The 16,550-nt window shown below is 44.3% G+C and overlaps 2 protein-coding genes across 2 annotated transcripts; one reads left to right on the forward strand and one right to left on the reverse strand.

Annotated features, from left to right (window-relative positions):
* Positions 1-637: 637 nt before the first annotated feature.
* On the forward strand, positions 638-1,201 carry TIFA (TRAF interacting protein with forkhead associated domain; the record flags this gene model as incomplete). Its single annotated transcript, XM_084203824.1, has 1 exon — positions 638-1,201. One exon carries the CDS (start codon positions 638-640, stop codon positions 1,199-1,201), a length of 564 nt encoding a protein of 187 aa, XP_084059950.1.
* Positions 1,202-2,796: 1,595 nt separating this feature from the next.
* Positions 2,797-16,009, reverse strand: AP1AR (adaptor related protein complex 1 associated regulatory protein). Its single transcript, XM_084204824.1, has 10 exons — positions 15,807-16,009; positions 12,801-12,849; positions 12,138-12,164; positions 11,667-11,692; positions 11,172-11,268; positions 10,352-10,450; positions 8,457-8,521; positions 7,469-7,542; positions 6,578-6,706; positions 2,797-5,128 (listed from the first exon to the last, which is right to left on the reverse strand). The coding sequence occupies exons 1-10, from the start codon at positions 15,881-15,883 to the stop codon at positions 4,857-4,859; spliced, it is 915 nt and encodes a 304-aa protein (XP_084060950.1). The 5' UTR covers positions 15,884-16,009; the 3' UTR covers positions 2,797-4,856.
* Positions 16,010-16,550: the final 541 nt, after the last annotated feature.

Genomic DNA, 16,550 nt, shown 5'->3' on the forward strand with positions numbered 1-16,550 from the left:
TGTGAAAAACTTAAAAAATCCAACACGAAACTACCAAACCCAAGAAAAGCAAATTTTTCTTAGCACTTCTGCACCAGCAGAGAGCTGGGATTTTCCAGCAGACAATGGGGAAATAGCTAGATGTGGTGATGATTCCTCTTTTAGGTCTTGCGGACAGTCCAGCCTTTTACATTCACTTTTTATGCTGTCCCAGCCGTCACTCTCTAAACACTTTTTCCGTGCAAGAGGTCACTTCGGAGAGCCCAAGGAACGCTTGATAAATATTTGATTTACCACTGCCTGCAGACAGACTGTTGGTAAAGATCTCTCGATACCTGAGAGCAGAGCACACAGGCCCAGCCAGTCCTGCCTAACCCCATTTTAAGCCTATCAAGCAAATCTTACTGCTAAATTACTATTTCCTGCAAAGATAAATCTGCCTGTGAGACCCTCATGAAGAGCTTGCTGGCAGCAGCGGTGAGTCGTGGCCGCTGAGCTCCCTCCCCTGTGCTTCCAGGTGTCTGGAGGTTCTGTGCAGTCAGTGGAGAGGAGCACAGGGAATATCTGGGTGCCACCACGCTGACACCAGTCTGTTGGCTTCCGCAGCCACTCCGTGCCCTGGGTTTGGCACCTCCCGGCTCCAGGGGCTCCTCTCAGCATGAGCTCCTTCGAGGAGGCCGAAACAGAGGAGACAGTGACGTGCCTCCACCTGACCTTCTACCACCCCGGGCAGGCCGAGAAGATGATGTTCCGCTGCCTGGATTTCTGCCGGCGCCAGCAGCTGCGGGCGGACGACACGGCCAAGTTCGGCCGGGACTCCAGCCTGTGCCGCTACAGCCTGGTGGACACGCGCGTCTCCCGCATCCAATTCTCCCTGCAGTTCTACAGGAAGCTCCACTCCTCCGAGTACGCCTTCGAGATCAAGAACCTGAGCAAGAAAACGAAGCTGACCGTCAACCAAACGGAGCTGGGTTACCTGAACAAAATCGACCTGCCCTGGAGGTGCACCATCTGCTTCGGGGACTACCAGATCCTGGCGGAGATTCAAGAAGGGGAGGCCGTGGATTGTTTTGAGACTCACTTGCACTTGGCTGAAGCACCCATCTTACAGGAAAGGTGCCTGCCATCCCTGCAGCCTATACCCGAGAATGGCGTTTCTCCTTCCTTTCCTCTTGGCCCAGGCAAAAGCCCCACAGAGATTGATGAGAACGAGCTGTGCTAGCGGGGAGGAGCAGGCTGGGTCAGGTTTTGTAGCCTCCAGCATACACAGCTCTCACCTCAGGCCGGGGCTCTTGGTGGTGGTGCTCACTGGCTGCTGCACATCAGTCTTCTTTGCTCGGTGTTTTCAGCACAGGCATTCCAGAGCACTGCTCCACAGGAATGGATTCCTGCCACTGCCTTCGCAGAGGGCTCTCTGATGCCCAGGAAGGTGTGGGAGACAAGGGGTCACTCAAATCCACGGAATCGCAGAGCCGTGGCCACCACGTGCCTTGGAGGGATATTTAACAGGCGTTAATAGAGAGCATGCACAGCAGGGTTTGGTCCCAACCAAGGGGTGACACAATGTCTTGTTGCATATTATACTTTGTGCTCTGCTTTGCACACCAAATCCCAAACAGTATTTTTTGCAAGCCTAGGTTGTGACTTCACAGATTTTGCAACTTAGAAACACTTTTCCTTTCATATTTTTATTAGCTTCAAAGCAAGTTTTCTTTTTTATTTTTACTTATTTAATTAACATATATTTTTTTTTTGCAAGTTAACTACTTTTGCTTGTGATGTAGACAAACGTAGCATCGATGATCATGGTCTAATGCGGATAAAAATCCACATTAATTTTGCAATAAATACATTTTGTTCCCTAGTAAGGGTTTGCTCTGTTATATAGCTGTATTCTAAAAGAATTTTTGGAGAATAAAATTACTTCCAGGACCATCAAGATAAGAGACTGTCACTGGCACTATTCCAGGCTTTCCAAAAATGCCATTGCTCCAAGGTAAGAATTTATGTAAATACTTTCACAAAGTTTTCTACCTCTACTCCTCTACCCAAACCTGTCTTATAATTTTCTTGTCTTCTAAGTATTTCTCAGGTTGTTACAGTCAAGTTTTTCTTTGTCAGGGGCTCAGCTTTTCATTGGCATTTGGCTTTTTTATTTTGTCAAGGATTTTAGCTTGCTTGAAAGACACACTGGGGAAGAATAGGAGTTACCCATTTTATCACCCCCTAAATATTAGGATGCATTTCAGCATTAATCATTCCAAGAAAACCATAATTATAACTGAGGGGAGGAACAGCTGAGATTAAGGCAACCAACCATGAGTGACAGAAAGCCTCATGGGAGAGGCAGTGAAACTCACAGGCTTATGTCGGATTTGCCCGTTCATCTCCTCTGTGACAAAATTACTTTGTTGCCATGTTTTGCACTCTTGGAAGCAGGCTGTGGTTTCCAAACAACAATCACTTGCTCAGCTGTATTTACTTGAGAAAAGAATCAACCGTGTAAAATGCACACTAAAAAATGGGTTGTCTCCTATCACTACATTGATCCGACCAGCAGAAGGTAATTTACACAAGGAAGGTTATTTTGCCTTTAAAGGGCGTGGGTGCAGCCGCTCATTTCCAACTGGAGAAGGGCTCCAAATTCCCCAGGTCTTCTGCAACAGGTCCCCAAAAGGGACACTGTGGGATTCAGCAGGACTCTGACATGGCTGCCACAAACCCAGCAACAGATACCACACTGCCAAATGTAAGACTTGCTGAAAATTTTAATGACTCTTGAATTTGTACAGGTAGGCATTTTACAGTACCCTGGAACTGTTTCACATGAGCTGTTTATAGAATCCCTCCATTTCTCAAGTACCCACAGAGATGGAGCATCACTTCAAAAGTCACCCAGCGTGGTGCACTGAGCTCTGCAAATGTTACCATCAACCATGGCTACAGCACATGCCCATCACAGAAAAAGCTGGAGTCAGCCTCCTTTTTCCTCAGTGCTTGTTCATCCCAAGGGCAGGACTGTCAGCTAATTCACTTCCTCAAGGCATGGTCAGGACAAGGTCACCTCATGTTCCCTGGCCAGGAGGAGCAGTGACCAGTGCAGGGGAGGTGACAGTTTCAGCAGGTAAAAAACATGTTATTTACAGGTTGAGGAAGTTGCCTTCCCTCCCATAGGAATATACTATACAAAGAAATGTCCAGGAGAAGTCACACAGCAGTAGCTTAGGCCAAACCCAAAATAGGCATTTGATGTGTACAGGTCTTTAAAGCTCATTACAAGTATTGCAAATGTAAATAATGGCAGTAAAATATTTTCAGTGACATAGCTACAACTGAAATGAAGAGATGGAATGTTACCAACAGGATTTATCTGTTCTCTCGGGTTGTCTGTACACATTTAACCCCAGTGGGCAGGATTTTTGTTCCTTATCCACACTGTAATGACCCAAATATTCCAAATAGCTTCAGATGAGCTAAACCACATTTTTCACACAACTTTCACCAACAAATTCAGTTCTGATGATTGACAGAGCAGGTTCATTACTTACCACAATGTGTTCCTTTTACTCTAAAACAAACTTAAACCCTGCCACCCTTCTTCCCCCTGGAAAAACAAGACAGCTGCACAAAATAATGGCAGAGTAGAATGGCTTTACTTTGAAACTTTGGGGAAAGCTTGAGATTTGCAAGTACTTTGCAGGTTCTCTTTTGTTAAAAAGTAAGATTGACACGGAATACTGGGGGGAGACCACACAGCACAGGACAGCAGTGGCACAGTCACTGAACACCTCCTTGGATTTCAGCCCGTATTAGCAGGATTAACCACCCCCTTGAGAGGCACAGGAAAGGCAGAGCACTTTAACACGCTGTTAAAACATGAATTTTTCTTCTTTCTTTTCAAAATGCAGGTGTAGAAATTCAGTCTTTAGGTTCTTGTTCTTCCCACCCCGCCAGCAGCAGAGCCATCATCCCTCCCCCAGTTTGCTCACTGGATGTTGCTTTTCCATAACTGTTCTGGTCCAGTGGAATTATAAATTTTCCACAACTGAAGAATTTTAAGGACCATGTAGCAACAGAGGTTGGTCTGTTCAGGGGGGCTGGGAAAACAAGACTTTGGTCCTCCCAGTTCTCCACTGGTTAAAATTCCCATTTAATTGACACGTAAAGAGAATTTATATTTAGGTTTTGCTTTTCTATCTAGCACACGCTTACTAAGTCTGGCATATTATTATACAAGGTGGCACCTTACCTAACCTGATGAGTTTTACTGCGTTCATTGAGGTTGGCATCAAGGAATTTAAAAAATAAAATAAATGGGAAAAGGACAACAGAAGGCTAGGAAGGCTTTAAGCTAGACAGGGGAAAATCTGCAAATTTGCCACGTGTCAGATTTGTTCTGCAGCTCTTGCTTTTGCACCCTCTAAACAGCTGAAGAGCAAGTCAAAAAGCACAGAGATAGAAATATTTTAAAATTATTTCTCTATCTTCAAGTATTAAATTAAAGAGGACTGTATTAAATTATAGAGGACTGTTTCTGAGATAAATATTAGGCCAATGATGAATTTTAAAACAAAATCAATAGAAACATCATCCAGAAAAAAAAAAAAGGCAAGTTAAAATATAGATAAGTCAAAGCTACGAAGCTCCAATTTAGTGCAGATAATTTTATATTAAATCCAGATACCCAGAAATATACACAACAGTTTTCACAAAAGTGGAGAAGGTAGATGATAAAATTGCACTTAGTTCTGAATTCGGACAGCGAGCCGCTCCCGTCGCTCGCCCGTCAGAAAAAGGGCAGCGGGTTCCAAAAGAGCAGAGCGGCCTCGCGGGTCCCACTTCCCTTCCCAGCACTCGGGGACAGGCAGGGATGGTCACTATCTGTCCTGGCGCTCGCACTCCGCCAGCCTGACGTCCGAGGCCGACAGTTCCAGCACGGGGTTGACGAAGCCGGCGTACTCGGAGTTGCCGTTGTCGTCCAGGGCGGCGGCGGCGCTGACGAAGTCGTTCTCCCACTCCAGCCCGTTGGAATCGTCGGAGGCCGAGGCCGGGTGGCTCCCTGGCTTCCTGCTGTTGAACTTGAGCGCCGCCCGCAGGATGTCCTCCTCTGTCCTGGAGCGCTCCCGCACCGGGATCATCCTGTTCATGCCTGCCGTGCAACACACACACACGGGAAAGGTGTGAGGTTTCACCTGACTTTTATGTGTCTGCCAGGAGAAACTAAGGGAGCGTTTGGACGGGTGCTGGATTCAGTGGTCTGGGAAAGGTCTGCAGTTTGTTTAATTCCACACAAAATAAGGCTCTGGACACCGCTCAAAGACATCTAAGGTTTCTCTGGTTTTGTCAGTAATTACAGATATTGATCACCTATTACACTGGCTAAAAAACAAACCCTTGCTTTTTTTGCGAGCCTTTCAATAGTCAAGGTCTCAACCTTACGGATAAACTTTCAACTAAGAGGTTTTGCAGGTTTAGTGAACAGAAGAGGAAGTACTGTATGCAGAAAACACCTGTAACAGCAGCAGTGATACTGCTGTATCATTGCTGGGATACAGGGGATATTTTTGTCCCCAGCAAGGGGGAGAGAATGATGCATCTGACTCCATCTTAGCAGAAGGCTAATTAATTACTTTGTTATACTATATTATCCTGTATTATATCACACTATGTCACATTACATCTAAACTGCATCTGCCAAGCACTCAGCTCTGACACAACTGCACAGAATCTCGTGACTGCCAGCCCACAGTTCCCACACACACACCTGGCCCTGACAGGCCAAGGAAACAAAACAACATCACTTTGGGTAAACAATCTCCATACTGCATTCTACTTTTGCACAAACACAGGCACAGCAAGTGATAAGAATATTCTTGGGAAGAATTGGGCCTTGCTTTTCTCTATGTAGAGAAATGTGGGGCTACATCTAAGATTTCACTGATTTTGTCAGTAATTACAGATGTTAATCACCTATTGGATTAGCTAAAAAACAAACCCTTGCTTATTTTTGGTGAGACTTTCAATAGCCAAGCTCTCAACATTTTGGATACACTTTCAACTAGGAAAGTTTGCAGAAAACACCTGTACCAGCAGTAATGATACTGCTGTATCATTGCTGGGATACTCCTTGGAATGCAGATCCAAGTTCCCAGTGGATGTTACAGTACAAGTAATAAGGGTTTTTCCCAAAACAGAGAAGTCAGGCTCCTGACCAACCTCCACATTTTGAAAGGAAGAACAAGCTCTTCTTCTGCTCCTGGCACACGAGAGGGCAGCATTTCTTTACCAGGACTTTTGTCAGGAGTTTACAAGTCAGTTCCACGAAATGCAGGGAAATGAACTAATTTATCTACTGGAGTATCCTAATAAATGAATTCATTTATTAGGGCTATCTCCACATTTATCAAAAATAAGGAATTTTCTCAGGAAAAATAATTTACAGTAATTTAACCATTACAAACTTGTCAGAAACTCCATCAGAAACAAGTTTAACATCACCTTCCCTTTTGAAAAGGACAAACTTACAATGAGCACAGCTTAAACTGTCAACATCTTTAACTTTTGGGTTCAGAATGAAGCTGAAATGCAGGATAAATACCTTCTTCATCCTCCCACTCTAAATCCAAGGAGGTGCTGTCATCATTCCCACTCACTGATTTGGTTTTGGTCATCAAGTCACAACTGCTCTCCGTGTTGGGTGTCAGCACTGTGGCATCAGATGAAAGCCCTGTTTAAAAAAAACAACCCATAATGTATTTTTAATTCATAAATGTACTTGAATTTCAGGTTAAACATGCAAAATTAAAATTTTAAATTAAGCTTTCATTGTGCTTTGTGGCCTCTTAAACCTCAGGAATTCTGGAAAAGGCACTTTATCAGTTCAAAGAGTAATCAGTAGCTTATTAATAGTCAGTATCACTGAGATATTGCCTAATTAGAGCTAGAAAGGAATTTAATACGCTGTAAGCTGAGCTTGTATGAAGACCTGGAAAAAAAAAAAACATACCCAACTCAACCCTCTCCTCCCCAAAAAACGAAACTGCTCACACAGCCATCAATCCCCCACCTTAGTGGTTGTCATGTACTGTCACCAAAACTTACAGATAAAAGCTTACCAAATTGTTTGTCTAAAATGTTAGTGGAATTTTTTTAGTACAGGCAGCCAAATTCACCTCTTGCACTTCATTAGGAAAAAATTAAGCATTAATATGATTCTAATTGCTTTGCCAAGGGAGGATTTTAAAAAGCTATAAACACACATCTGCATCTTCAACTGGCTTTACAAGAAATGTTCACCACTACCTTTTATTTCCCAGATAAAAACATTATCAGATGTTCCAATTACAGATACACGTGTGCACATTTTATATTTGTATGTGTAAACATCAAACAATAAACAATCTGTGTTTATCTAGAAAAAGAAGCAGCACTCTGTGCCCCTCAGGGTCCCTCAGCATTTAGAGGTGTGCCTAAGGAAGGGCAGACTTACTGCTGCTTCGGAAAGCTTCATACTGGAATTTTGTACTCCTTAGGAAAGGATCGAGGTCTTCCTCTGCCACACAGCTGCAAGAACACAATTTTTATAGCTTTAGAAACATCCAAGGGTGCCATGAAAAATATGTTAATCCACATGCCCCCAGCTCTGTGCTACAAAGCACGTAAACACCGAACCAAATGATTTACAAAATCATCTGCAAAATGCCTTTATATCCCTATTCATCACATCCTCTCACAGTCTGTGCTTCTGCTCAATTTCCATTAGTATTTTAAGTTAAAAATCAATTAACTAACTCAAAACAACTCTTCCCCTCTTCCATCACTTTAGATAAAATCTCCTTCATTTTCAATTCACTTTTTAAGTGATAAATTCAAAGCCTGCTCCTGCAGTCCTTTGTTTTTAAAATCTGGCCAGTTCCAACTCAGTTTTCTCAGCTCCTGTTCGAACTGTGCTTCCATAGCAAAATTCTTCCTGTCCACCTTGCCTTCTGGACATGAACTTTTTCTAAAACCAAACACCACTCCACTGTAAATTTCTCCACCTGTTTTTTTTTCACTTGTTTTTCCCACCACCACCCCTGAACACAGGAGGTGGGAATGAAGAGACTTAAAATAAATAAGCCCATAAAATATTTAATAAATAAATAAATAAAATTAAGAATATTAATGAAGGAACGGGCTGACTCCACAAACCATTTAAATAGTGTGTTTCTATCAGGTTTTTAAAACAGGGTCCTGAACAATAAAAATACTTTATGTTAGCTGAAATTTCACATATGAACACCTTTCTGAAACAAACCACTGGATTTTGTGTGTGTGCAAGTCTCTGTTAGCAGCTGGGAGTAGCACTGCCTGCAGCAGTCTGGTAACTCCAGCAACACCTAGAATGAACCCAAAATATGCCCTGGCTTTCCAGATGAGGAGCAGGGCTACAGACAGTGAGGGCTGTGAGTTACCAGGAATAAAGGCTGTTCTCTTACCTCTGGAACTCTCCATTGTTGACAGCGTGTGCTCTCTGCTGTGTTATCCTGTGCTGCCTACGTTGCTGTCAAGAGAAGCGAATGGTTGAAAAAGCTGAACACTCACAACGGAGCTCTCAACACTTCACCCTGTTTTATGCACCCCCCAAAAAACCCATCAGTTTTTAGGAACTTCAGTCAGGACTGCACCTGTCTTGTCTGCTGTCTTCTTAATGTGTTCTCAGTGCACAACTAACACCTGGGTGACGTTGGATTTCTTTTGCTCAGGAAGGGCCACCCTGCCATTTAAAAGATAAATATTTCCTACAAATCCTTTCATCCCTGTGCAAAGCAGTGCTGCCATCTCCTCTGGCTGTCTCCATCAGCACTAAGTGCTTCATCTATATTAATAACAGCTTTGCTGCCTTGCAGGGCCAAAAGTATTAATAACTCTGCTAATGTCAACTTCATCTGAGAACTGCTCTTTGCTTTGGGTGTGGGGAGGTAACTGCACTGGATTTTGTGGTTTTCAATCCCAGGATGATGATGGTGGGGTTGTTTTCTGGCACATTTTGCATCTCGGTATTTAAATGACAATTGCAGGTTGAAATGTGCAAATGGGGAGTGTAGAGGAAAAAAAGTGGAAGCAGAAATACCACTTTGTGGTGGTTAGAGGTGAAAAGATTCAAGAGCGCAGAGAGGAACAGACAGAAATTTGGCACAACACCGTCAACAAATCTGTCAAAATCAATTACTGTCACACACAACCATTTTCTTTTAGGATTCCTATACCCACATAATACCCAATTTAGATTATCTCCCTGTTTTGCCAGGTCACATCCCACTATCCAGCACTGCCAGTTCCAGGACACACACATATTAAAATTCCCCGCTGTTACAGACTCTGACATTTAGCAGGGCAACATCAGCAAGCCAAATGAGCTTTGAGAGAGGCCACACTTCCAAGGAAAAAGCCATTTTCCCATTTGTGCCCACAAACAGCAGGGAGATGAGTGATGCATTCCAAAATAGCTTCCAGTTTATCCAGAAGGGCTAAGTGCTCGATGCATATCTGGACAAAAACGCTTCCTTCAAATCCTTATAATCCTTATGGGTTTTGAGGAGGCTGTTTGAGCAGCAGATAAGTGGTACTAATTTTACACCAAGAGGAAATTAAAATCTCTACAATCCATTCTGTCTTAGGTCCTGACTAAAAGAAGTGCACATTAAAAATACTGAAAGACAAGAAATACAGCATTTCTTGCACAGAACTTCTACAAAAACCAGTAATGCCATTAAAAAAAAAAACCTACTTTTGCTGGCTTTCTATAGATCATAAGTGGTAAGGGAAAAAAAGCAGGCAAAAAGGTCAGAAAGAATTAACCCTCCCACACCAAATGGCAAGGGGGGAGAGAGAAATGTGAAAGGGGAGCTATACTTAGTGACACAGAAATTAGATGAGAACTCCAGAGCAGGGTCAATAGAAAACACAAAGATAAGGAGCAATACAGTGCACAAATATCTAAAGTACATTCTACAAGTCTAAATGATGTCTAAATTAAACGTGTGCTTAATTTCAGGTCTTTTTTTTTACCCAAAAGCCATCACAGATCATTTTTACATTCAAGATCAGAAACTTCTACATATTATATAAGAAGAGTGTGAAGCTAATTATAGATTAAAATTATAACTCGTTCAAAATCTCTACTCGGCGACAGAAGCTGTTTGAAACAATTATGGTGATTTTCAGCTGCTCCAACCAGCTGCACTTCCACATCTTGGACTTCTTTCTCTACTTTGCAAGCCAAAGCCATCTCCTTGTCAGGTCTCCTGAGATGGGAAGGGTATCAGGGAAGGCTGCATACATGGGAACAGGACAGAGGCTCTCATAAATATTGGGGTCTTTTTCCCCTCACCTCCAAGAGCTTTTTCTGCTTTGCTGCCCTGGCTGCTTGACGTTGTGCAGCATATAAAGCCTCCTCTTCTAGTCTTAACTTCTCCTCTTGTAAGGCTAACTGTGTATGAACAAAACAGTAATGGTTAACAAAAGCAGAACCTATCTATCTTCCTATTATTAAAGCCATAAGTGCAAGAAAACAAAAGAAAAGCAGCTAGAAAATCAAAATAAAACAAAATTGACTATGGCTAAAGCATTAACTGGGTTTAACAGCTTCCCTCCCCACAAGCAAACAGCCCAAGAAATTTAGGTAACTACTGAGAAAACATTTATTAGTAGTAAACTGCTGTAATGCTTTTTTCTATTTTATTATGGATTGCATAGCGAAAGATTGAAAGCTTTTCAGTTCCATATTTCAATGGCACTTCATATTCCTAGTGCAAGGTTCATTCAAGTTTCTACATTGTATTCCACATCATATTCCATTAACTGATGCAGCACTAAAACAGAATAACAAATATGTGCTTTTTTCCCCTTAAGAAAGTTGTGGAGAAAATTCAGCACAGGAAAAGATGAATCAAGAATATTCCCCATTTGGTCTTGCACTGAAAAAAGGGTCCAGTTTAAGAGATCCTGGTCAGAAACCCAGCCTATTCATTCCATTTTTTCAGCTGAGAGAGGCTATTAAAAAGAAGGAACTTGTGCACCTTGTAGGCTAAAAAATACCAACTGCTGAACAAAACCCAATTGCTCCGTGTGAGTGAAATCTCCTGGCGTCCATGGCTGTTCCTAACATTTTTGGAGGAAAAACCACTTGTACTCTCACTGTGACCACTTACCTCTGACTGAAGCTTCAGATCAACAACCCTCTGCTTCTCAGCAATGGAGTCGTAGTGTCTCTCTTTCAGGTCTGCAATTTCTTCCTCAGTCAGAGGCCTGGGGAAACACAAAAAAGCTCCATCTATTATTCATGCATGACAACCCTTTATTTGCACTCTGACATATCTGTGTGGTCTTTCCTCACCAGTCCTTTAATGCACATCCAACAGGCTCTGCTTGTGGCCTGCTCCTCCTGAAAGCTTATTCAGGACAGTGCTGTCTCTCCTTGCTCTCACAATATATATTATTTATATCTTTACAGAAAGCATATTTTCAGAACCATCTCTGCTAACAGAACTACTGGAACAGAAACATTGTTGTCACTGCAGTCCTAACCTCTCTTTTTTTTTTCCTCACTTGTTTTTGTGCCTTGTTTTTTTCATTTACTCTGTTTTGTTTAGTGTTCCCAGCGGGACAGCAGAGGGAAGGAGAGGTCCTCAGGCTCAAGGTCTTACCTGTGACTGCTTCCTGGGCTCTCCCCCTGTTAAAATAAATAAAAAAGTCTGATTTTCTGTAAAGACAGAGCACTTCCAGAACTTCCCTTAGCAGAGCAAGCCAGGTCCATTTCTGTTGTCAGACTAAGGGCACTTGCTGAGTCTTACACAAGAGTTATACCAGCAGCAAATTCTCCTTTGAGTCACCCCAAACACACTTTTCCCCACACCTCTTCTTTTCTTTCCTTTCTTCCCAAAGTCCATCATACCCCCTTCCTTTATGGGTTATTGCCCATACTCCCCGAAACAAATTTCCTAGATCTTTATCCAAAGTCTTAAATTCATATTCCTAGTGCAAGGAAAACAGAAAGTAAAAAAAACCCCTGTGATTTAAGTCTACAGTTCAACTTAAAGTAGGAGGAAGATGCAGATGTTGGAACCATTTTTAAGGATTGTACAAGCAGGTTTCACAATGATGCCCCAGGTACTCACCTCGTCACTTTCCACCAGGTTCTCAAACTGCAGAGAAAAAGAAATAATTTTTACAACTCAGTGTAACAAGTCACTGAATACTCATACAGCAAGTATGATTGCATATTTCTGTGTCTTGTAAAAGCACTGCTCCAGTTCTAACAGGGGGACTGTAACTTTCAGAGGAATTCCATTTTTAGAGTTGGATCTTCTTGGCAATATTTCTCCTCCTAACAGGAGAAGAGTCCTAATGAACAAAGAAGCATTCTAAGCTGCACAAACTCACTCTCTCACAATGTGACGTTCTGCAGCACAACAGATTTCCCCCTCTGTACACAACTTTCTCAACAGCCCAAGCACTGACTACAATAATTAATGTTATCCTCAGTAATGGGGGCAGTCTGGCTGGCCTAGGACTTGCAGAGCACAGGAGCACTCAGGGAAAGTAAACCAGGTTATTCCTTAACCTTACACTACCCTTGCAAAAAGGATTTAAATCTGGAGGCTGGGAAAGGACCTCTGTGGACTACAAATACTACAAACTATAAGGTAACCCCAGCATCAGTTTGGGCTGGAACATCCCAGAATATTTCAGTGCTCATAAACTGCAAAAAGTGTCAAAGGCATTGCCAGGACTCAGCTTTTCCCACTTTTCCTTCAATAACTAAAAACTTAAGTGCTCACCTCTATAGTGAAGTGTTCTCCTGTTGAACACGTTCTAAAATACTTGGATCTGGAAAAATAAGTTTACAGTTAGACTGCAGAAGACTCTTCCATACCCAGCAGAAGGCAAATGAGCCTGAGAATTTAAAATAATATTAAAATATGTTAAATATAAAATAACAACAAAATCTTCATGTATTTAGCACATTGACTTATTAATTACAGCAGGGAGAGGGAAAAGCATGTAAATGCCTTCTACAGAACTGGGGAAAAAACTACAACCCTTGTGAGATAAAATCACTTGTCAGGATGCTGGACTTGACATTTACAGACTATCAGCACGTTCTGCAATCCCTTTAATACATTTTTCCTGGAAAAAAAAAACATTGTTCCAGGCACTTTCTGAAAATGCTGTTGCTCACCATGGCACTTAACTCTTTCCTGGCATCTTGTACCTCACCAGTGCTAAGCAATACATTTTATTTTGACAGCTTGCCACATCCAGAAGGCTGAGCCTCAGGGAAAAGCATCCAATAAGAGGTCAAGGCAATACTTTTAAACTAAAATAAAAAATTCAATTCACACTCTAATTTTATACAGAGAATTGGTTTCTTCCGTGATTCTTTATTCAGAATTCTTCCTGTTTTATTTTAATTCTTTTACAGAGGACAGTTAGCCCTGTCCTCTATAAACCCCCCCACAGTGTTAAGTTCCCTGAATACATTTTTACCTAGCCAAGGAGGTTTGGCCACCCTCCAGAAGAACATTTTAAGGTAAACACTCTTCAGTGCAACATCCATTTCATCGAACTGTTTCCAAAACCAGGGTTTCCAGTTGCAAGTGCTGACTGGTACAAGGGATAAAGCCAGGGCCTCAGGGATTTCTCTACTTGCACGAAAAGATCCTTCAGCACTTGCAACCAACACCAACACTGTGACAATAATAAAAGCAACACAGCAGCCAAAGCCTGAATTATTTTAACCGTATCAGATTTCATCGCCATCTCATTTTTCTTTGGAAGCCACTTTGGGGAGCGTCTCCCCTGGCAACTTGTTGCTCTACCCACTGGTTCCTTGTTGCACAACCTTTCCTGCCACTCAGGAACCTTTTCCAGAGGATTCACTGCTGGGAAACCAGAGAGCAGAGGCCACTTTCAAGGCAGCTATGGAAGCCTGAGGTCATTAGGGACACAAACAGAAGACCCACCAGCTTCACTCCTGCACAAAGCTTCAAGTGAAGTATCAGAACCTATGAGCATGTTTAAACCTTTTACAATTCTCCAAGCTCTGCTTTTCCATTGTTTTTTAAGACTTTCAGATGGATAGCTCCTGGAGAAAACAATTCAGCTGACAGGTCACAGGACCTATAGAGACAGTCAAATTAATCTTCCAATATCTGAGGCTATTAAAGAGACTAACTTTTCATACACATATATACACATACTCCATCTATATATATATATATATATATATATATATATATATATATAGGTATATAAAGCAGCACTATTCCAAGCAAAGGCAACTTACAATCTTCCAGGATATAAAAACTCCATACTTCGTTGTTTAATTAGGAGTTTATCTCTTACAGGTAAATCTTGGAGCATCTAAAAATAATGAAGCTGGGGTTGGGGGAGGATATGAGTGATTACAGTAATCATTAAGTTGATAAGCTACATTTTTACATTATGGTGCTCCAGAAACAGCCAAATGTGGACGAGGTGGTATCAATCTAACTTGCAAACTTTACAATACACCACATTTTACAGTTTTGGTTTTAGTAGAATTCCCTGCTCAGTGGAAGGAGAATAACCTCAACACTCTGACACTGCTCTGTAAACCACCACCACACCCAGAAAACAAATGTGATCTGAAACGCAGAGGCCAGCAGTGCTCTGAACATTTTATATGCCTCAGACTTTCATGGCAGGTTGTGCAACACCTGAACAACTAGACAATACAGCAGCAGGCAGTAAGGTTTGTTTCACTGCTCAGGACAGCCTGGTGTCGGACTAACAGACGCAGGGATTGCCACTAAATTTGTCACCAAAGTTGTCACTGGATTTGCCTGCTGAAAAAAGGCTAATGGCCTGTGGAAGGAGACTCAGCAAAACACACAGGAAGGAGAAGCTTTCAAGTTGTGCAGGAAGAGGCTTTCAAGTACTGCCTGGTGTTCTCAAAGCACAACAAAGTGCTACTTCAGTGCCAGCTGTCAAGGCACCGGAGGTGTTCTCATCCCCTCTGGCGGAGCACTAAAAATACAAGCAGGTATCCTCTACATGCACTGCCCTGGTTTTTCACCCCTCTCTCTGAGAAGCAGCTTGTGTGGAAGGTGAGACTCGCCTGCCGGAGCTGGTGTGAAGCAAGAGGCCACGAGCTTGCATCATGTGAAATGCCCAGCATATCTGCCGAGAACGATTTCTACCCTAACACATCGAAAATAAATGAAGTGTAGGTATCCAGGATATGGGAAAAGCCCAAGCATTTCCTGTTTGCATGTGCTTTTCCGTGAACTGCTCGTGGCAGAATGAAACAGGTTGTCGCACGTTTCCAAGAGATAAGAATTGCTCGGAACCATTCTGCAACAGACATGAGTTCATCCGAACCATTCTGCTCCTGATTTATCAACAGCGGCTCAGCCTCTGACTCACGGCGAGGACGAGATCACATTGCAGAAAACCGGGTGTTTTTCCATCTCTCGCACAAGCACGGCCGCCTGCACGGCTTTTGGCAAGTGACCTGAAAACCCTCCCTAGGCACCTCCTGCCGGAAAAACACCGGGGCTCCGGAGCCGCTGACCCTGGAAGCGCATGAGCCCCGACCGCACAAACCCAACCCGCACCGAGCCCGGCGGGCTCCCGGCGCCTCCATCCCCCCGGCACGCCGGCGCTCCCCGAAGGAACCCCGACCCCGCATCCCGGCCCACCCCGCCACCCCCCGGCGCCCCACGGGGAAGGCGGAGCCGGCGGGCCCGGCGCCTCCCCGCCCCGGGGAGGGGAAAGGGGCAGCGGCGCTGGATGCTGCTCACCCTCCGCCGCGCTGGATGCGGCCGGCATCCCTCCGCAGGAGCAGCCCGCAGCACCACTGCGCCCAGCAGTTCCCCATGGCATCCTGCTGGCCGCAGCTCCCGCCGCCTCCCGGCGGGCTCAGCCCGCCCCGGCCGTGCGGAGGGGCGGCCGCCGACCCCCGGGAACAAAGGGCCGCCACAGCCGCGTGGCTGCGCAGGGCCGGGCGGGGCTCGCCCCCACCGCCGGCACCGCCCCCGGCACCGGCATCATCGGCCACATCGGCCCGCCCCTCGCCGCCGCCGTCCCTGCCCGCCGGAGTCCCGCCCCGAAAGCGGCTTCCCCCGCGGGCCGGCCCGGTGGGGCATGGCACGGCAGCCCGTGGTCCGACCGGAGGAAAATAGGGCAGGATGGAAAAGCATCGCCGGGAATCGCCTTTTGGAGGAGAGGAACCCCGTTCAAGGTCCCTGTTATTATGAGGGGGGAAAAAGGGGTGTCCCGCCAGTTATGGAGGCCGGACTGGGTCAGTGCCGTCCCACAACAGCTGGAGCACACCTGGAGCACAGGCACGGTGTGGTTTAGCGAGCGGTTCCTCGCTCATTTTTGGTCCCTCTGGCTCCTTAAACCACAGCACCACGCTGACACGTGGGAACATGGAATCACGGAATCAAGAGTGGTTTGGGGTTGAATGGACTTTCCATTATCCCAGATTGCTCCAAGCCCCGTCCAGCTGGTCTTGGACACTTCCAGGGATGGGGCAGCCACAG

Source organism: Fringilla coelebs (genome assembly GCF_963513975.1).
Source record: "Fringilla coelebs genome assembly, chromosome: 4".
Lineage (NCBI taxonomy): Eukaryota > Metazoa > Chordata > Aves > Passeriformes > Fringillidae > Fringilla > Fringilla coelebs.